We start from the raw sequence: 22915 nt of genomic DNA, 5'->3' as shown, positions 1-22915 counted from the left end.
TAGGGGCCGGGCCGTGGTGTGTGTGTGTGAAGGGAAACAAACAGTGCAGCTCAGGAGCGAGCCTTCTCAAGTGACCCCATGGCAAAAGGCTTGCTATTGGGGGCACTAGCTGGGGAAAGGAGCCATAACTGCTGGCAGGGGACCCAAAAAGAAGAGTAGGGGCTGCTCTGTGCAAAACCATTGCACAGAGGAGGTCAGTATAACAGGCTTACTATTTTTTATTCTTTACTTTAGAATCACTTTAACTTGACATGTTTTAGAATTTTTCCTTCATATTGCAAGCACAAACTATATTAACATCTGTAAAATAAAAAGGGCATCCGCCTGGTTTGTGGACTTGTATTGTTTGTGTATCCTTCTCGTTCAAAGATTTAATTCACAAATGCAAACATATCCTGTTATGCTATAACTGCCCTCAGGCACGCCATGGACTGAATGTTTACTGAGCAACACAAAGGGAAAATCTGATCCAAACAATAATTATTAGCTTAACATTCTTCTGGATATTATGTGCCATTTAATAAATAATACAGTTCAACTGAATATTCAGTTTAAATCAGTTAAAACGATATTCCACGTGCATCTATACACTTGGAATATATTTAACCTTAAAAAGGTGTACAATATTTTACCCATTTGTTTTCTTCTTTTACAGCTGGAGTATAAAAGCCTGTCCCCTGCCAGCTTGCTGCAGAGTAGGACTTTTTCTCTCTGTGGGGAAGCAGTAGTCTTTCTGGAGAGGTCTGACATGCCCCCTACTGTTTCAGATCTATAGCTCTGCAATCATCAAACCTCATGCTTCCTACTGATTGGGGAGATCTGACTGTGACTTAGCAGGGGGCACGTCGGATTTCTGCAAAGAGATTTTTTTTGCTTCCCCGAAGAAAGCAAGGGACTGACATTGCAGCATTCACGCAGAGAGCAAGTTTTTCTACTCAGGTTGTGCCTGTTTTGTACACCTTTTCTTTAGATAAACGTGGATTGTATTTAAATTATTTAAACTAAAATTATAACTGGGCTTTAACATTAACATTATCTCTTCTACCATTCACACTGGGGTACAAATTAAACTGCAGTATAAACAGTAACGTCACCATATTTAGAAATGGGTTTGCTAAAATTTACTTTTCACAATGAGCTTTTCTACTTTCGAAAAGAAAGAAGGAAACCTTGTCAACGGACGTTAGTTCAAGTAAAGGTAGCCCCCTATCAAAGTTTGAGATTTACTTCACCAGAAAGTCCGAACCAGTTTGATATTTTATTCTAGAACAAAAAGGCCTAAGAAACCCTTGGACATCCAGGTATTTGTAGTTACCCTAAAGCACTGTGACTTTTTTTTGGTTTGGTCTTACCAGTTTGTTATGTGGCTACAGACTTCCTGTCAACTTTAATGTGATATAAGTACTTGTATAAAAACTATGCAACACAATTCTCAAGGGGATATGATAGTAATAATACAAAGTATACAGAGACCATTAGGGCATTTGCAACCCATGGGATGTTCATTATGTCATGCCCTAACCAGACATATACTGTGATAGTCCTGCTCTCAGATGTGAAGGATATATCAACATGTACAGGATATACAATATGATGCAATTGTCGCTACATTAGGGGTTCGCATATTATTCCAGAACACCTATTTATGTTACAATTGTGTTTGCTTGAACTAATTTAGAGAACATCCAGTATTTGCACCAATGTCCTATGACTAAAAAGACAAAAAGCACCCAGTGCCGGTACAGATGTCCTGGTTTAAACCCTTCATTTCTAGAAGCATTTTTTTGAAGAAATTATATGAAACATTGTTATCAGCAAAATATCCAAATTTTGGATCAGTATTGACTATTGTCCACGTTTCCCCTCAATATGAGAGTTATTAAATTCTACTGCAGAAAATGCATTACAAGATATAAAAAAGAGATCATGTCATTATTTTTCTTTGTTCAAGCGGAGTCCTGACAGTCCATGGTTTCAGCTACATCTTCATGTGACTGTGCTTCAGGTTGCCCTCTCTTTTCTTCAATTTGCTCAGTACAAAATGCATCAACTGGACTGACTTCAACTACAAAAAAGGAAAAAAAAAATAGAAAGAAGCAATCAATCCATGTCTCGTAGGAAGAGGAATTCAGAATAATCAATGAATTACAATATTGTCAGTAAAACACTGGTTGAAAACTGAAATACAGAAAGATTCTAATATTATCCAATAGGGTTTGGGAGCACAGGTGGCTTTTATAGCTATAATATGTGCCTAGTCTAATTTCTCGGTTCTTTCTGACGCTGTGCCATGTACAGCCTGACATACCAGTGAATTGCTGTACGTGGACCTGCTTTTGTCCAATGTATTTTCTGAACTCAGAACATTCGAGTGCAGAGCTTTTTAGAGCATGGCCGCGTTCATCCATTTACTTGTTAACAGGCTATACATAGCATGTGCAGCTTCCGATGGAAATTACACAGGGTATATATAATGCCTATAAAAGACCTGTGCTACCGTGGAGGAAACCTGTGATTTACTTCAAGAAATATTTCTTTCATTCACTTTAGGTCCATTAAATATATACTTCTATTGGTATTTTTGTGAACTAAAAGTGAGACACATTTTTTATCTTTTACCATTATTATCTGTGAACAGAAAATTCTCTTCGGTTTCCACCAATGTAACACTATTAAAGTTTACATTTTGTTATATCTCCATTTTCGTTTACCGAAACCCCTCTTGGGGGTATTTATAATGATTTTTCCTTTGTATTACGGTTTGTAATGTCTATTTTTACAATAAACTTTGTATAAGCATGTCCGTAAACCCATATGATACTGCAAGGGATAAAAAATGTGAAGCTTCAGTGCAACTACGGAGTATATGGCTCCTCAGTGTTTTTATCAAGTATTCAGGGTATGAAAAGCAACAAAACTTTATTCCTTGGACAAAGAAAAAGTGGCATGCAATGAATAATAAAGAAGGGTAAAAAATATAACTAAATGTTACTCTTAAAATGCAGTTGGAACATGGTCAAAGCTACAGATTTAGGTGCAATGATTATCCGGTTATCCTGTTATGCATACATGCACACCAAGGTGCATGGCCACACCTCCCTTTGTACAGGTGACTTCTGTCTGAGCTCTGGCTTTGGTTATCCTCCTAAGCACTGAAAATGTTAGTAAAACATGAAAAGTATCTTGTGGGGTTTCAGTGGTGTAATATGGAGGTGGTAACCTTGGGGGAACCAAGAAAGTACAATAATATGCTATTTTGTCATGCATACTATTTAATCAAAAATGGCCAATAAATCTAAACTATTATATCATATTGTTTTTTCATGTTTTGAACACAGACATGATCAATGAAGAAAAGTGGCTGAAAAGAGGCTTCAGGAGATCAACCGCGCTGACAGTCATGTCTGTACAATGCTTCACCACCTTTTCTTTTTTAATCTCTGCTGTATCATGTGTAATTTACAGCAAACCAACCAAACCTTCCAACTTGTTTGGTCTCTTGTAAAACAGACTTGAGAAATAACGGAATTTTTGTAAAATCTTTTTTAAAATGTCCTCCGACAGTCGCCGCCCACTCATACAGTCTTCACCAATGGGGTATTGACTTCCTCTCCTTAGGAGTAGCTAGGCAAAAGACTTGTTAAAACAAAAGCATTTACATAGACACACCCATGGGGACTGTCCCACTGGTCCAATACCCCCCTGCAATAGCCATCCCAACTCAGTTTGGTAGCAAGCAGTTAAGTGTATAAGAACCCCAAAAGAGGGGCGGGGGTGGCGACTGTCGGAGGACTCAGAGAAAGGAATTTTACGGTAAGATTTTACAAAAATTCAGTTTTCTCTTACATCCTCCGACAGTCGCCGCCCACTCATACAGTCTTCACCAATGGGGATGTCCCAAAGCAGTGTAGACACGAGGGGTGGGAAACGCAACCATCAGAAAAAAAGGCAACGTAGTACCCATATCAGAGAAAGGAACCTTACATGAACAGCAAGGGAACCTTCTGGGCAACAAAAAAGCTCAACAGGAGCAACAACCCAGGAAAGCAAAAAACCAAGGGGATAAACAACCCCAATAGCCAGGGACCCACACAAAACCTGGGTCCCCTACGGTACTGCCGCACAGAGAACTTTGCGGCCAAATGAGGCATCAGCTGATGCCAGAACATCAATTTTGTAGAATTTGGAAAAAGTGTGCACTGACAACCAAGTCGCAGCCTTGCACACCTGGGCCACCGAAGCCTGATGCTAGAGGGCCCAGGACGTACTCACCGATCTGGTAGAGTGCGCCTTGACAGGGAAGGGTGGTACCCGTTCCCTCAACAAATAGGCCTGAACAATTGTCTGTCTGATCCATTTTGAAATGGTCGCTGCAGACGCAGCCATACCCTTCCGAGGTCCCTCAGGAAGGACAAAGAGAGAATCCGATTTTCGAAAGGATTCAGTCGACGACAGGTAAACCCTGATCGCCCTGACAACATCCAAAGAATGCAAGGCAATCTCTTTAGGATGCTTAGGATTTGCACAGAGCGAAGGTAAGACAATGTCCTCATTGAGGTGAAAATCCGAAACCACCTTTGGAAGAAAGGACGGGTTAGGTCGCAAGACCACCTTATTCCTATGAACCACCAGGTAAGGGGAGCGGCAAGACAACGCCGCCAACTCCAACACTCGCAGAAGTGATCGCTACCAGAAAGGCAACCTTTTTAGATAGCAGAGGAAAACAAAATTTCCCTGAGGTTTTCAAACGGGGAACGTTGTAACACGGACAGAACAAAGTTCAAGTCCCATGGAGGCAGAGGCTCCCTTCTAGGAGGGGCCAAGTGACGCACACCTTGAATGAAGGTGCGAATCAAAGAATTAGATGCCACAGGGCGCTGAAAAATAACAGCCAGTGCCGACACCTGGCCCTTAATCGTGGCCAAAGCAAGCCGCTGGTCCACACCAGACTGAAGGAAAGCCAACACTCTGGCCACCGAGTATGAACGAGAGAAACCCCTGGACTCACACCTGGCAAAATAAGCTTTCCACGTTCGGTAATAAATCTTACCAGACGAGGCTTTTTTAGCCTTGCTTAAAGTAGGAATGACCTCTGAGGAAAGACCCCTGTCTCTCAGGACCTGGCTTTCAACAGCCAAGCCGTTAAAGCCAGCGACTGTAAAGCAGGATGGAAGATCGGTCCCTGAGACAGCAGATCTTCCCGCATTGGCAGCCGCCCTGGAGGCTCGACAGCCATGTGAATGATGTCCGCGTACCAGGACCGGCGTGGCCAGTCCGGCGCCACCAGGCTAACCAGTGTGTTCCGAGGCCAACCTGCGAAGGAACCTGGACAACAACTGAATCGGAGGAAAGGCATAGATCAGACGATACTGATGCCAAGGCACTAGCAACGCATCCGAGGCGTCTGCCAGAGGATCGCGCGTTCTTGCCATGAACCTTTCCACCTTGTTAGACGCGAACAGATCCACATCCGGGGATCCCCATTTCGTACACAGCATTAGAAATACCTCCGGGTGCAGGGACCATTCCCCTGGTCCAGGGTCTGGCGGCTCAGATAATCTGCCTGCCAATTCTCCACACCCGGAATGTGAATTGCCGATATGAGTCTCAGCCCAAGACAGAATACTGGTCACTTCCTGGGCCGCCCGGGCACTTTGGGTGCCCCCTTGGGGGTTGATGTATGCCACCGCAGTGGCATTGTCCGTCTGCACCCGTACAGGATGGCCCTGAAGACGATCCGACCAATGGAGCAGGCACAGCCTGATCGCTCTCAATTCCAATATGTTTATCGGAAGGGAGGATTCCTCCTCCGACCAAGTTCCCTGGGCAGATAGGTTGCCCAGGACGCCACCCCAGCCCGACAGGATGGCATCCGTGGTAATCACCGTCCACAGTAACGGCCGGAAGGACTTCCCTTCCGAAACAGCCGGGGACTGAAGCCACCACAAGAGATTCATTCTGGTTTGGCGACTCAGAGACACTCTCACGTCCAAGGACTGAGGTGGTCTGTCCCATCTGGCCAGGATCTCCGCTTAGAGAGACCGCGTGTGAAACTGCAAATGGTAACGCCTCGAAGGCCGATACCATCAACCCCAGGGACCGCATACAGGTCCTGAGTGACGAGGATTCGTTGTCCCTGAGGGAACTGACCTCGGACTGCAGGGTCCGGAGCTTGTCCTCCGGCAGAAACACCTTCGCTTGAGCAGAGTCCAGAACCATTCCCAAATACGGGAGACGAACCGAAGGAGATAAGGTCAACTTCTGAACGTTGATGGTCCAACCGAACTCCTGGAGTGTCTGGACCGTAGTGGACAGATCGCACAGCATGCTCTGACTGGCACTCGATCATAACAGGAGATCGTCCAGATAACCCAAGACCGCAATGCCCTGTGCCCGTAACAGGCCCAGAACAGGCACCAACACTTTGGTAAAGACCCTTGGAGCCGAAGCGAGACCAAAGGGTAACGTCACAAACTGAAAATGATACTCTGCGATAGCAAACCGGAGGTACCTCTGATGACCCTCGAAAATGGGGATGTGTAGATACGCATCCTTCAGGTCGATAGAGGCCAGGAATTCTCCCGGACTCAGAGAGGCCACCACCGAACGGAACTTTCGAACGCGCATGAAGCGGTTCAGAGCTTTCAAGTCCAGAATCCACTTTGCCCTCCTTTCTGGGCACAGTGAACAGATTTGAGTAAAACCCCGAAACCTGTCCCGATGAGGCACCGGGACGATTACCCCCTGAGCGAGGAGATCCTGTACCGCTTGATGCAGATCTTGTAACCGCCCTGGGGTCAAATGAAGATTTGAGGGAAAGAATCTGTCTGCCGGCCATGAAAGAAATTCGATCTTGTACCCCGATCAAATGATTTCCTGAACCCACCTGTCCTGAATTCGGAGCAACCAAGGTTGGAGGAAACCGCGAAAACGTCCCCCCACCCCTGAAATGGGTGAGGGCACCCCTTCAGGCAGAGGCGGTCGGAGCCGCCGCACCAGCATGGCCGGATTTTTGTTTGCCGGCCCAGGGCTTTCTCTGGCCACCCTTGCCCTTGAAGGGTTTCCCCTTGTACTGTGTCTTGAAGGCACGAAAGGACCCCTGATTAGGGTTAGAGGGGGGACCCCACTTGCCGCGGAAAAATTTGCCCTTAGGATTCTGGGGCAGCAGAGTGCTCTTGCCCCCAGTGACTCCCTTAACCAATTCATCTAGGGATTCACCAAAAAGGTGAGACCCCGCATAGGGAATGTCAGCCACCGCCTTTCTAGATTTCTGGTCAGCCGACCAGCTCTTCAACCATATCAGCCGACGGTTAAGCACCACGACACTGGACAGGCGCGCAGCTAAAGGGGCCTCATTCAAGGCCTTATCGCACAAATACATGACCCCTTAATAAATCTGGTCCACCATCTCCACGGTAGTGGGGGGAGCAGAATCAGCCACGAGGGTGCGTCTGAGCACCTTGGTCCCATCCGCCACAGCCTGAGCCGCCATGACAGAGGCGAAAATAGGTTTGAGCATGGAACGCTCCACCACATAGGAGTGGCGGGCAAGTGATTCCAGCCTCCTATCCGTAGGATCCCTAAATACCGGAGAATCTTCGTTAGGAACCAAAGTAGCCTTGTTCAATCTGGCTACAGTGTGATCCACTTGAGGAGCCACACACCAGCGTGCAACCGTAGAAGACGCAAAAGGATAGAGAAGTTGAAACCTTTTAGGCACCGTAAAGGCGTGTTTCAAATTGCGCCATAGCTCATTCACAGTGTGATGAAACTCAGCGGGGCAGGGAAAAACCTGCGCCGTCTTGCGGGTTCTGTGTGTACCAAACGATGAAACAATGCCCGGAGGATTGGGCCCATCCTCTAAATGTAGTGTTTCTTTAATGGCAGAAATCAGCGCGTCCATAGCTGCGCGTTCCTCTGGCGACCCAGGGGGGGAATCATCCACCCCTGTAACCTCCGCCTCCCCCTCAGACTCTTGCAGGTCCTGAGAAGAGCGAGACCCTGAAAGGGGTACGCTACCTACAGAAACCAAGTCACATTCAGAATCAGAAGAAAAAGAAATCCTAGGCCTTTTTCTAGCAGCACGTTCAGACATCAGCACATCCATTTTGGACACCAAAGTCGCCACAACAGCAGCCAAATTAGTCAGAGTAGAGGATTCAGAAGAACTTGAATCCCCCACCAAGGCTGGAGGGAATTTGTTGTCCTGGGATTCCATTGCAAAAAAAGTTTTTTTTTTTTAGTAAGGTACTGGCCCTTTAAGAGCGCCGCGGACCCCGCAGCACACCGCTACAGTGACTGTGCAACACAGACTCCCCGCAGGGACAAACTGAAGCCAGGAAGATTGCACAATGGAGGAAAAGAAAAGGACAGCAGGACAGAGCCCCACAAGTGTTACCAGCTCCTTCGGTCGCTCCTGAGTAAAGGAAGGAAGTGATGTCACCGCATAGACTGAACTGAGGCTGTAGGCTAAGGAAACATGGATGCCTATGCAAAGCAATGGGAGGCTTTGGCAAAATGGCCACCGACATGTGCTCGGAACGATCGTTGCCACACATAATATTGCGCCACAAGGCGCCAAAATACACTACATATAATGCTGTATAAGCGCCCACAGTGAAGCCAGACATGCTGCCCACACCTAAAATGGCAGACCGACGGTTTTTAACCCCGCAGCGGTCGCCGCACGTGTCTGTACCTCCAAGCACCCTCAAGTGACACAGGAGAGGGATCCCCCAAAACCCCACACAGCGCTGGCTGTGAGAGAAAAGACCCCCGCAGGGACCGGGATCAGGGAGCCCAAAATGCACAGACATAGGGGACACCACAGACACACAGGACTGCCGACCCCAGACAGAGGCCCCACACAGAGTGTACTTACCTGTACCCGATGGCGTGGGGTGCCTCATATCAATGGGAAACCGCCCACCCTCAGATGGCAGGGTAGTGCCGTCAGCCAAAAATGCAGGACACCAGTAGTGCACGGACGAACCGTGCATGTGTCCGGTGAGGTAGCCACCTCACAAGGCTGCATCCCTGAGGACAGGGATGGGTCGTTTGTGAGGCCAGGGCGAACACATAGCATATTAAACGCTCGATGGCGGGCTGGGATTCCATCTGACCCTCTGTCCTGGAGAACCAGGGCAGCCAGTCCGATTCCCAGCACCGCAAACGCCGTCTTCATCCGAAGATCCGACTAACTAACGCTGACAAAATAAACATCTAGTAATGCAAAGAAAAAATGACATTTTCAGAAAATAAAATCATAAAATAGAAGAAGAAGGCTGAGACTGTAGCCCCAGCACAGGGAAGCCTGACTACTCCTGAACTAGGCAGAAGACAAACTGAGTTGGGATGGCTATTGCAGGGGGGTATTGGACCAGTGGGACAGCCCCCATGGGTGTGTCTATGTAAATGCTTTTGTTTTAACAAGTCTTTTGCCTAGCTACTCCTTAGGAGAGGAAGTCAATACCCCATTGGTGAAGACTGTATGAGTGGGCGGCGACTGTCGGAGGACGTAAGAGAAATTATGTTTTATCATGAAATACACTACACTATACTAGCTAAATAAACACATGCACTTTATTATACGGTATAACATTATTTGGGTGGAATTTATTTTGCGAGCACAAGTACCTAAGGTATAGTGGAAGGTAGGAGCATAGATTATTTTGTTTACATATGATCAACATAAACCTTTGCCTCAATCACTGTATAGCAACACTGTGTATGCCCACCTAAAAAGAACTGAAGTAAAGTAGAATTACCCCGTAACCCTTCAATAACAGCCTTCTCTGCACAAACCGCCGCTCAGAATCCTATGATGGTTGATTTTACGAGTCTATGCCTAGACCAGTGTTTCTCAACTCCAGTCCTCAGGGCACACTAACAGGCCAGGTTTGCAAGAAAACTGAAATACATCACAGGTGATATAATTTGCTGCTCTGTGGTTGCAGTTTTCTAGTCTGCATCTCCACAAGGTAATACTTAAAATCTGGCCTGTTAGTGTGCCCTGAGGACTGGAGTTGAGAAACACTGGCCTAGACACTTGGCCATCTGATTTCTTCCATATGTTACAATCAGAGTTCAGGCATTCTATGGCTTCATGCCTTCTATTACCTTTCACGATTTTATTTTGGACAGAGTAGCAAAGGGGTCCAAATTTTGTTAAAGCTCTACTTTTAAATTGGAACTGCACAAGCAATACATAAGTGGCTCTACTACAGTGTTTTCCTATGATGTACTATAGAAAATACACTCACCAATTGTTGGCTGGTTGTCTATAATCCTGATAGGAATTGGGTGTATCTCTCCCAGCAGGATCTGGTGCACCTCTCCTGACATGCCAGAAGCATCCTCCACAGTCACTAGCTGTCCCATACTCACTATGTTGTGACCAGATGCAGGCAAAGTAGTGACAGAAGACACAGAGGAGTCACATGACTGACTGTGTAAGTGACTTAGCACAAGTGGCTGATTGCTTGCTCCAGCATTCAAGAGAGTTGACGGGCTTACTGTGATAAGGGAAGTAGTTCCGTCAGCAGATGTGAATGTCTGGGGCTGGTGATTCAATGTAATAAGTGCTGTTGTCCCATCAGAAGACGTAAATGATGGAGCTGGGTGATTCACAGTGATCAAGGCTGTTGCTGCATCAGATGATGTGAATGATGGTGTTTCAGGGTTTACTGTAATTAGAGCTGTTGTTTCATCAGGAGAGGCGAATGTGGAAGATGACTGATTCACTGCAATGAGGGCAGTAGTTCCATCAGAGGATGTGAAAGAGGGCTGAAGCTGAAGTCCCTTGAGAAAACAACAAGCCATGCACAGACATTACTGAAATGCGTCAATCATGTATATTTAACATTATGATGCTTACACTCATTTGTATAAATAAATGTCTTATCCTCTAATGACAGTATCAGATACACAGTACTTGTGAACTAAATCCATAAAAGAAATCCGCTCTCATCCGATTCCCCCATAGAGATGCATGGGGCTCTGACACCACACAGAGTGGAGAGGGAGCGGTCACCTTCCTGCTCAGCGGGGATCTGTGTTTACGATCCCCTGCTGAGCAGCACGAATCCGCCTACATAGGCGGACCGTGTGAAAGAGCCCTAAGGCTTTTATTTTTAGTCCAAGACTGCATGCATAGTCTTAGCATGAAAATTGTCCATCTCATTGCTGTGTTTGATTCTGAATATATTGCTTTGTGTATTCAATAAAATAGTCAACACAACAAGCATGATTCATCTGTAGCTATTCATGTTGTTGTACTTGTTATTAACACTCCTGTAAGATTCCCCTACCTGTAGCTGTGCAAATATTTTTGGTTGAAGAGAAGTAAGTGAGGAGATCAGCTGAGCTGTATCTTGACAGATGTCTTCATTGGGCAGATTCTCCACTTCTTGCTCTGTGAAACAGCAAATAGTTTTCAAAGTTATTTGTATCATTGATGAGCTTGCATTGCTTATGTTTATGGGGAGGGTCTGGGGGAGAATTTGTTCTTAAAGAGGCATTCTTTTCTATTGTATTGGTATTTTTATTCTGCATCTCTTAGGAACTCCAGTGGTAAAAATGCTGGGTATGTAACCATGTTGCAGCAAATACAATAGAATCCCATGTTTCCTGTTAAACTTTGTAATGCATTTAAAAGTACACAGAATGCAACAGGAGGCGTAGAAAAAAATATATTTTGTTCTCACCATAAAGGACCCCTTGCCAACAGACTATTGTTGGCCCCAAATTAGTTTTGCATCCCCACACATGTTTATAGGAATGCAAAACCTGCTTGAAGGAAGTTAAAGTGATTATACAGGAAAACATCAAATAAAATCCCAAAACACAAACCTCTCATTTGCCTCCTCTGTGCAACAGACTTGCACTGAGTGACCCTGAACCTTCTCTTCTTGGGTCCCAAGCCGGCACTCCTGGCCCCTTCTCTCTGTCCAGTGATCCCATGAGAAGCTGCTTCTCATGGGGGCACTTGTGTGTGCTTGTTTCTGAGCCCTGCTGCTATGTCCATTGACATAGACAGCGGGGCCCCCTGCTCCCTCGTCAGTGTTGATGGACAATTGGCTCCCAGTGCCCCAAAGCCAGTGAGACACAGAAGTGAGGGGAGAGAAGAGCTGCAGATGTGCATAGCACTGGATTGAATGAGAGCGCAGGCAAGTAAAAGGAGGGGTGAGGGGCCAAAAACAAAGTCTAAACATTTTTTACCTGAATGCAAGGAATGCAATAAAGTAAAAAATGTTTAGTCTTTTGAACTATTTTAAATTCAGTTCAGGAGGCAAAATTCTGCTTTGGATTATTGCCACTGGGTGTCATGCCACCAGCAGGAGTAGGTACCAAAAACAAAAAACAGCACAGGAGCAACAGATTTCACAGTGAGTACAAAAAAAATCTAATTTGCTCCCAAAGCAGTGGCACCAATGGGACTAGGGGGTCTAAAAGGAAAAACAGACTACCAGAAAATAAAACTGCCCACTCAATTTACTACTTGCAAAAGGTTATGCCCAAATTTGGCCTTGTAAAACTTGGTGAGCATATGAACTGATGACCAAGTGGCCACCTTACAAACCTGAAAAATCAATGCTTGATGGAGGAACAACCAGGATGCACTTACTGTCCTTGTCAAAACTTGTAACTGCAGTACCTGATAACAGTGGTTCCTGGTGCTCGATATTATATGTTTGAACAATGGTTTCCAGATCCAGTGTGAGATAGAAGCAGCGTCTGCGACCAGCCGCACCAGATCGGCGTACCAAGCCTGGCGAGGCCAGACCACAAAGATGACCGGAATCTCTTCTGCCTCGAACCTGCGTAGAAGTCTTGGCAGAAGGGGGAAAGGGTAAATCAGAGGATACCAACCGTAATGGACTCCATTCTGAACGTCTGCACCCGCGCACAGCAGTTCAGCGCCTTGAGGTCCAGAATTGGACTCACCTTGCCTTCCTTCCTGGGAACTGTAAACAGGTTTGAGTAAAACCCCTGAAAGTGTTCCAATGTCGGAACAGGGACAATCACCCCTTGAAGTAACAGGTCTTGCACCACCCCAAAAAGACCCTGTAAGCGAGTTGGAAGGAAAGAACCTTTCCGGAGGGTAAGAACGAAACTCGATTTTGTAGCTGGACTGTATGACTTTGTGGACCCACTTGTCCTGTACCAGGGAAGTTCACGGGTTCGGAAACCAGTGAAGAGGATCCCCCACCCCAGATATGGGTGAGGGCCCACCTTCACGCTGAAGGAGCCTTGTCCGCGGGTCTGGAGAAGCCCGCTCTCGACTTGCCAGACCAAGTTCGCTTGGATCCACCAGAGGAGGCCCTGAAAGGTTTTTGATCCCTTGTTAGTCGCCCCTGAGGGACGGAAAAAAGGTCTTATGAGCTGAGAAAGATGGCCCACATCGACGAGGGTCCTTGCCCTTACTAGCCTGCGGAAGAAAGATACTCTTCCCCCTGTGAGACCCTTAAGGATTTCATCCAGGGTAGCTCCAAACAGGCGATCTCCTTGAAAAGGAAGATCAGTCAAGGCCTTTTTAAAAGTCTGGTCTGCAGACTAGCATTTGAGCTAAAAAATACGCAGAAGGACCACTGCCGAAACAGAGAGCCTAGCAACTAGGGGAGCCGCATCAAATGAGGCATCACAGATAAACTGCAGCCCCTGGACCAACTGGTCCGCCAGCTCAGCAAAGGCAGGGGGAAGCTGCTCCCCCTCCAGGTCATGGCATAAGAGCTTAGCCCACTCGGTCAGAGTTTGCGATACCAGGGCAATGGTGAATTCCGGCCTCAGTGCCGAACCAGCCAAAGTGTACATTTTGCGGGCCACAGCCTCTGCCTTCCTGTCAGCCGGGTCCTTAAAGGCTGGAGACTCTTCAACCGGAATCAAGGTTTCCTTGTTCAGTCTGGAAACTGGAGGGTCCACCACCAGTGGAACAGTAAACATTTTAAGAAGGGACTCCTCAAATACCGCATAGCAAATTGCTTAGGGACCACAAGGGGACATTTTGGTTGTTCCCACCTTTTAGCGACAATTCAGTCAAATTAGGAGTGGAAAGGAAATACCTTTCCACTCTGGATGGCTTGTGAGTGCCAAAGGGTACCGGCACCCCTGTCGCACCTTCAGCTGCATCCTCCATCTTTAAGGTCTTACGCACAGACACAATCACTGCATCCACCAGCGTCTTTTCGTGAGAACTCAGGGCGCGTGTTCGCAGACCCAGCAGAGTGACCTACGTCTGCGGCAGCCAAAATAGGATTCAGGATCCGAGGAGACAGATGAGGCAGGGGAAGACGAGGGGCGCTTCTTGCTAGCCCGTCGCCCAAAAACCCCCTCCACCCTGGACACAAAGGACTCGAGGACAGCCGTCAGTGCATCAATAGGTGGTTGGGACCCAGAGGGCCCCGCAGCCTCTGAGAGGGGATCAGGTGGGGAAATGTGCTCCAAAGACTCCATGAGTCAATAGGGGGACCCCACAAAAAAAGGTGTAAAAACACTGCTAGGGACACCTCCACCGCTCTTCAGCAGAGAGGGAGAGGACCCCACCAGACTCACCACCCGGCAGAAACCGGCACCTGCAGCCACCACAATAATCCACCAGACCCCCCACCTGGCAGAAACCGGCACCTGCAGCCATCAGAATTGTGTGGTGTTCAGGAAATGAAATGATCCAGGAGTCAGCACCAGGGGATGAGGTAGGGGTCCCACCGCCGTCCAGAGGACTCCACTGTCTCGGCCGCCGCTATTTTTAATGGTAAACCCCCGCAAAATGGCTGCCAGACTACACCAACATTTCTGCCGTGCATTAAGCACACAAGCTACAACAAAATGATGGCACCACGAGGCTGGCCCACAGGGACCACTAGACCAATGAGGGGGGTGCCCAACGGGAAAGAGGGGATCCTGGGGGCCCAACTGTCCCTTGGAGTGGCCCACGTCCACCCTAAAAAAAACCTCCAGGGGGAGAAGGGGGACAGTTACTTACCATACCAAGAACCAGGCGGGCGCCACTCCAGACAGAGCCTCCTCTCCATCGAAATGGGGGGCTGTCGGCCAGGAGGAATGCGGAGTTTTGGGCTGAGACTCGGTCGTATGTGACCTCGCGAGGCGTTTAACTCGCAGGCCGGCCCCTGTTCGGTAGGGCTATGTCGCGGCTGACCTAGTGCGGAGCTGAGGTCTGTGCGCGCTCGCTGGCCCGACTGAGGTGACCACTGGATCCTAGATTATCCAGCCCGTCGCCCAATCTGGCAGTTGATTGTAGATCTCACAGGAAAAAAACAGAGGACCAGAGATCCCAGCAAGGAACTAGCTCCTTACTCCTGACTAGGCAGAAAAAACAGTGTACCTATAGCAGAGAAAGGGAGTATACCCCCTGGGACTGCCCATAGGCGAAGCCAGACTTTTTTTCTGCCTAGTGTCCTACTCCTGTAGGGGGCAGTATAAACCAATGGTTAAGAAGATCAGGAGCTGTGTCTGTCAATGAACGAAAGAGAAATTAGGTTTTATTACTCAGATAGGTACATTATTTATATAGGTTAATCGGTAACTTGTGATCTGCCTGACGTTTTTTTGCTCATCAGCTGTCATTGTTAGTGTATTTTATGTGTGTCCAAGAACATTCCTTTACTTCCAATGAGGCCCAGGAAGTTTAAAAGGTTGGACACCCCTGCTCTAAACAATACCGAGGGAAAAAACTGATTGAATGTGGATGTGGTGTTCGGTCAGTATAAAGTAAAAATAGGAAAATAAACACCTACCTTCTTGAGAAGCGGATTCAAATGTAACTGTAACCATTTCGTTGAGAACACTGCCATTATCAGAGTTCCACTGCAACTAAATAAAACATATAAATATATTTTAATACTAGAAAAAACATCACAAGTGGCATTTCAAAAAGAGTTCTGTTCACCGCAGCGGCATTACCATACCATGGTTAGAAATGGCAAGCTTTGGTATGAACTGTGGTGTGAACTGACAACAGAAAGCAGGGCCGATCCTAGGCGGGTTCGGGGGGTGCCCCGCGCCCAGGCGCCGCATGAGGGGGGGCGCACATAACCCTAAAAATCTCCCGCAAGTCGCGGGAGTCTCTCACTGCAGCAGTGAGAGAACGGAGCCTCTACATACTGTGTACACCGTGACTGTCTGCCTGCTTGGCTGTTGCCGCCTCTTCACTGCCATCTAGCGGCGACGCGGGGTAATTTCCGTCGGCACACTGCTGCACTTTTCTCCATTGCCAAGGAGAGTGCGGCAGTTCCGGTGTGATCCCGCAGTAAAATCCCGGGACCGAGCGGAGGATCCCCCCGGAGCTAGGGGCCAGGATAGGCGAGCTCTCCTCCCCTCCATCAGTTATTGTAGTATCCCCTTCAAGCTGGCCATAGAATCTGATAAGTTTAAAATTCTGCTGCTTCATCAGGGAATGGCCAATTTTCTGGGAGCGTGATAGGGGGGGGGGGGAGGCCAGGCAATAGGGGCAATTGGCACCGCACACAGTGGTTAGGGTGTGCCTAGGCACACCTGGCACACCCCCTGTGCATGCCTATAAATATACTCCTATATTGTTCACTCCCTCTTGTCCCTAATAGTTTTCAGGGCACAGCAGAACTTGGTCACTCATTCTCAGTGCCAAGGCAGCATGTCTCTTTTAAAAGTGAAACATACCACAGTCACATAAAAAGGAGGACCCTCTTCTCTTTGTATGGTATTTTTTTTTAAATGTCCTCTGTGGCAGTGACTGGCTCTCCATCATGTCCTTTGTTTGACAATTCCTTTCCTATTAGCCTTGAAATTTTCCAGAATAGACTTTCAAGATTTTCCCCTATAGATTTAAAAAAGTGGGGCTGAGTACTTCTCTGCCATGGATAACAGGCTTCCTGTCAGGGCAGCCATCAGAAATGATGGGGTCCTTTACACAGCTATAGGCCTGGGTCCCCCCCAGGCCTGACCACCAACATTCCCCACTGCCCTCCCTGTGGCCCTCCCACAGAATCCTTCAGTGCACCCACTTTTATTTTAAAATTCTTACACCTTTATATATCCTCCATCCACCTCTAGTCCCATCTCCTCCCTCCCATGTCCTACTTCTTAATCACATGTCCTCCTTCTCTTCCAGTCTCATCTCCTCTATCCCATGTTCTCCTCATGCTCATACACATAGGTGTTGTGGCCTATACAGTGTGAATTAGTGGCTATTGCTGTGTCCAGGCCGGCTATGTTACCCTATGGGGACGCAGCAGCAGTACGAACACACCTGCAGGTCGTAATTTGATAGGTGTGTGGGTGCAGGTGGAAGGCCCTAAGCACAGACAGTATGCATTCGGGGCCTCTCACCTTCACACCTGAGAATTTAGGAACTGTGGCTGTATTTATACAGCCATTGCATCCTCATAGAGTAACAGGTGGCTCCAGCAAACTTCTCATTCACACTTTATGGTCAGAGAACCAGTTTGAACGAGACCTTACATTTTGTAAATTTTTTCATCATTTTTGAAAATTATTTTTGTACAATTTCTTAAAAATAATATTTTTTTAACAATGTTTAAAAAATATTTTTTTCACAATATATTTTTTACATTTTAAAATAGTTTTTTTTTTTTTTTTTACAACTCTGTTGAGGAAGGGGGGGTCCTTTGGTGAGATATCAGGGGTCTAAACAGACCCCTGATATCTCACCTTTGAGACAGAGAAAGGATTTGAGGACACATTCTTCAATTCCATTTTTTGTAGCCTTAGCTGCACTGTAGAAGAACGAACAGGAGACAGAGGCTCCTGTTCATTCATAAACTGAAGCATAGTAAACACAGTTTACTATACTTAGTTATCATTAGACACAGGAGCGATCAGTACCGATCGCACACTATGTCCATTCATTCACTAAAGGAAGGGGCCTGTAAATGACATATTTACTGGCCCCTTTCACTACTCTCCATCCTGACAGATGCTCCTGTGTACCCACAGCCACTGGAGGGACAGGGAAGCCGGCAGAGCTGTTGGGGGCCCAGGCACACGGCAGGGGGGGGGGGGGCGCCATAAATATTTCTGCACCCAGGCGTCTGTTACCCTAGGATCGGCCCTGACAGAAAGCAAAGCATTTTGCCTTGTCCATGCGTTAGGGCGGGCTGTGCTGGAAATAGCTGCCAGCACGGCCTCACTGCATCTGGTGAGAACAGGCCCTTAGGCCCCTTACACACATGGAGACTGTTGACAGCTAAAAAAAAAAAAAAAATGGACATCATTGAATCGCTATAGAAAAACGGATGTAAATGTATAATCATCCATTTACATCTGCTTCCGTTGACATCTGTTTTTTGGAACGGATTAAAGCCCTATTTTTCTTGGACTGCACAAAAAATGGATGTAAATGGACAAACAGTCCGTTTTTGCATGAAAAAATGGCTCTGGTACTCAAGTGTCAATTCACTATCACCTTATTAATTATTTTAATAAAAATTAAATGCATGAGTTAAATAAGTCGTGGTCCAGACATGAGGTATTTAAGGAATGTAAAATAATAATAGCCAATTTTGAGTAGTCTCTACCTTTTTGGATCAGTTTCTCAACAGTAATGCATAGAAACCTAAATATGGAAAAACACAGAATCATCGGGGCTGATTTACTTAACCACTTGCCCACTGCAGCAGGTAGGCTCTGTCCCGCGAAACAACGTAACTGTACGTCGCATCACGGGACACAGGGGGAGCCAATCAGCGGGTCCGATGGCTGCGATTGCTGCCGGGCACCCACGATCGCTCCCTGTACAGACAGAATGGCGGTCTGCCGTTGTAAAAACCGCAGACCGCTGTTCTGTCGCTGTAAACACGGCATACCTCTGTTCTGTCGTTGTAAACACAGGGATCCTGTGTTCCTCTTTTTTAGGAACACAGGTCTTTGTGTTCATTCAGTAAATACAACCCCCACACCGTTAGATGGCACTCCCTAGGGAAACATTTAACCCTTTGATCGCCCCTGGTATTAACCCCTTCCCTCCCAGTGTCATTAGTACAGTAACAGTGCATATTTTTAGCACTGATTACTCTAGTAATGTCACTGGTCCCCCCATAAGTGTCAAAAATGTTAGGTGTCCGATCTGTCCACTGCAATGTCACAGTCCCGCTAAAAATCGCTGATCGCCGCCATTACTAGTAAAAAATAAACAAATAAATAAAAATGACAAATCTTTCTCCTAGTTTGTAGACAGGATAACTTTTGCTCAAACCAATCAATATACACTTATTGGGTTTTTTTTTTTACTAAAAGTATGTAAAAGAATACAAATTGGCCTAAAATGAAGAAAAAAATTTGATTTTAAATTTTTCTTTCTTGGAAATGTTATATAGCAGAAAATAAAAGAAATACTGTTTTTTAAAAAATTGTCGCACTTCGTTTATAGCTCAGAAAATGAAAATTGCAGAGGTGATCAAATACCACCAAAAGAAAGCTCCATTTGCGGGAGAAAAAGGACATCAATTTTATTTGGGTACAGCGTCGCATGACCACGCAATTATCAGTTAAAGTAACGCAGGGCCATATCGCAAAAAATGGCTTGGTCATTAAGGGGGAAAACTTTCCAGTCCAGAAGTGGTTAACGCAAAAGTTATTGTGTCTACAAACTAGGGGAAAGATGTCATTTTTATTTATTTATTTTTTTTTACTAGTAATGGTGGGGATTAGCAATTTTTAGCGGGACTGCGACATTGCGGCAAACAGATTGGACATCCTGACATTTTTTTACACTTTTGGGGGGACCAGTGACATTACTACAGTAATCAGTGCCTAAAATATGTGCTGTTACTGTACTAATGACACTGGCAGGGAAGGGGTTAACACACACCAGGGGCGATCAAAGGGTTAAATGTGTCCCTTTCATTGTGGGGGATGTACCTATGGAATGAACACAGGGACCTGTGTTCCTAAATAGGAGGAACACTGGAGCCCTATGTTCATTGCTGACAGAACAACGGTCAGCTGTGTTTACAATGGCAGACCGCCGTTCTCTTTCCACATGGAGCGATTGTGGGAGCCTGGAGGCAATTGTGGCCACCAGACCCGCTTCCCCTCTGGCAAATGGAAGCAGTCCTGCGAAGTTACGTTGTTTGGCGGGACAGAGCCGACCTGCTGCAGTATATGTACTGCTGGCGGTAGGCAAGTGGTTAAAGAATAACCAAAGGCAAAACTTTTTTTTTTTTTTAATTTTGGATAAAGTGGAGATGGATTCGAACCCCTGTCAGGTTTTTATTGCTATCTGTGCCCCCTGTTAAGGAGATTCACCCTCTTTATTTGTCCCGTTTACCATTATCATTTAACGTGAAAGAAAATCCTAAATTTTGGGTTTCCCCAGAAAAGTAATAGAGGGGAAATCTTCCAATGGGAACACTGGTTCTGGTGACCTGGGGGTCACCAAAGGATTCTTAAATTTGTAGGGATTTCTTCTCACATCCTGTTTTGGCTATGGGACAGGGAAATCTCCCCAATGACAAAGCTGTCTTTTTTATTGGTAGAAGAAGGGTATTTATACCGTGTTGCCCGGAAAAGAGGCTGGGTCTTATATTATTTTGGCTTCAAAAAAAGCATTAGGGCTTATTTTAAGGGGATGTCTTATTTGTCCCCATCTTCTCTCCCCCTCTCCCTACCTGCCAGCTCAGGAGTAATCCCCAATATAAACCTTAGTTTACAAGTCCTTGTAAAATCATTTAAGCCGCCCTGTAAATGGATTCTATAATGTCCAGTGTGTCTTTATGTAACATTGTAGAAAATACCATTATTTACAGTGCCGCTGGGCGCTCACATGACCCGCCGGAGCTCTTCTTCCCTGCTCCGAGCACTGCAGAGGGAGGGTCCGCTGATGTCAGCCCTGCTCCGAGCACTGCAGAGGGAGGGTCCGCTGATGTCAGCCCTGCTCCGAGCACTGCAAATGGAGGGTCCGCTGGCATCAGCCTGAAGGAGTGGAGGAGAGCTCCGGCAGGTCACATGAGCGCCCAGCAGTAAATAAAAGTATTTTCTACAATAATGTTACATAAAGACACACACTGGACATTATATAATCCTTTTACAGTGTGGATTACATGATTGTACAAGGACTAGGGCTTATTTTCGAGGTAGGGTTTATATTGCAGCCATGCTAAAAAACCGAGATAGGTCTTATTTTCCGGGTAACTCTTATTTTTGGGATAACACTGTATATGTGTGTGGTTTTTAAAACTATTTTCATTCAATATTTGACATTTATAAAGATATTTGTTATTTACCTAATTTAATTTGGTTGTTTTTTATGCGCCATGTGTGTCCTGTGAAAGCATTTTTCCTTTGCCTGGTATTCCAGTCACCTTTTTTCTTTTGTATTGCTAAAAACTGACAGGGGATTTAATCCTTCTCTACTGTATCCATCCCACTGGGTATCACATGAGATAAAATACTGATAAAATACCTCACATTTTGATGAAATAACGAATGCTTTTTTATTTTGAAAAAAAAAATCTATGAATTATTTTATCTCAGAATTATAAAATACCTCTTTGTGAATTGAGCCCACATACAGCAATAAGTAACTGGCAGCAGTTCTAACCATTTCCTATGTTATCAAAAATAAAAGGTTTTGGCTTTAGATACACTGTTAGACCTGTATTCCAGGTGACTTTTCACTACCTATGTCCTATTCTTCTGCAATATCCACCTTTTTACACCTACTTGGGTATTTCCCCTCACCTTACATTTACATACATACATGCCAAAATTATCCCAGCCATGAACTGGACATTACTTGTATAGAAATCAGCAGATTATGTGATTGTTTAAAGAGAAACATTCTAGCAAATATTATGTACAAAATTCAGCACAAGGTGTCAAATAGCTGGAAAACCTCTGCTGAGTTCTGTTGTACAACAGCTCTATATCCACTTAAGAACCGCCCTATAGCAGATATACTGCAACTTCTCATGCTACTTATATACATGTGATTTTGCATGTATGCCTAGGGAGCGCACAAGCGCTGCCAGTGGCTTGGTTCTACCCACAGCAGGAGCCGATCTGCGGTTGCTGAGCAATGGATGTCTGCCGGCATTCGCCATTTGTCGGCCAGAGACACAGAACGGAGTCCCGCCTATATAAACAAGGCAGAGCTCTGTTCTGACAGGAGGAAACGTATATAATTGTGTCCCTGCAAAGCAGGGAATAAAATTCATCACTTCCCTTAGTAAAAACAGCACACAATTTACACAAAAACACAGGTTAGGCACACATTTAACCGTTTGATCACCCTACATGTTAAACCCCTTCCCAGCCAGTGTTATTAGTACAGGGACTGAATATTTTTATCACTGATCACCGTATTAGTGTCACTGGTTCCCACAAAGTGTCAGCTAGTGTCCGGTTGTCCACCACAATATTGCAGTCCCACTATAAGTCGCTGATTGCCTCTATTACCAGTAAAAAAAAAAAAATACAGTATACAGTATCTCACAGTAGTGAGTACACCCCTCACATTTTTGTAAATATTTTATTATGTATGAAAAAATAAATGATCTGAAGCATCACAGCAACCACCTCCATCCCTAGTATTGTATACAACAGGGGGGGGCGTGAGGATAATGGGACTTTATATGAGGTAGGTTGCTATTGCAAATATCCAAATGAAAATAAAGATAAAATTGTTTCAAAATATTCGCTTATTTCTTGCAGCACGATAAAAGAATGGATCATGCAGCAATAATGCAGCAATAATCAATAAATAGAATAAATAGAATCTCGCATATTCACAGTACAGATACAGACAATTCAGGTATGGACATACAAAAGGTAGTAAAGGAAATGTCTTGCAAGGCCCCCTGTTGTATAAAATATTTTATAATATCTTTTCAAATGACATCACTGAAGAAATTACACTTTGCTACATTGTAAAGTAGTGAGTGTCCAGCTTGTATAACAGTGT

At 45.7% G+C, this 22915-nt stretch overlaps 1 protein-coding gene across 2 annotated transcripts in view; it reads right to left on the bottom strand.

Moving 5' to 3' along the window:
* Nucleotides 1-1415: 1415 nt before the first annotated feature.
* The window catches only part of CARF (calcium responsive transcription factor), a 100310-nt gene continuing 78810 nt past the window's right edge, over nucleotides 1416-22915 (bottom strand). For both annotated transcript variants that reach the window (XM_082260729.1, XM_082260730.1), the window contains exons 12-15: nucleotides 15753-15828; nucleotides 11310-11413; nucleotides 10263-10800; nucleotides 1416-2065 (exon numbers count right to left, since the gene is read on the bottom strand). In XM_082260729.1, coding sequence (XP_082116855.1) covers nucleotides 1947-2065; nucleotides 10263-10800; nucleotides 11310-11413; nucleotides 15753-15828 — 837 coding nt within the window. In that variant the 3' untranslated portion in view covers nucleotides 1416-1946. The remainder of the gene's footprint in view (nucleotides 2066-10262; nucleotides 10801-11309; nucleotides 11414-15752; nucleotides 15829-22915) is intronic.

Source organism: Pelophylax lessonae (genome assembly GCF_965119305.1).
Source record: "Pelophylax lessonae genome assembly, chromosome: 6".
NCBI classification, from domain to species: Eukaryota; Metazoa; Chordata; class Amphibia; order Anura; family Ranidae; genus Pelophylax; species Pelophylax lessonae.
This window is presented reverse-complemented; position numbering and strand designations above follow the sequence as displayed.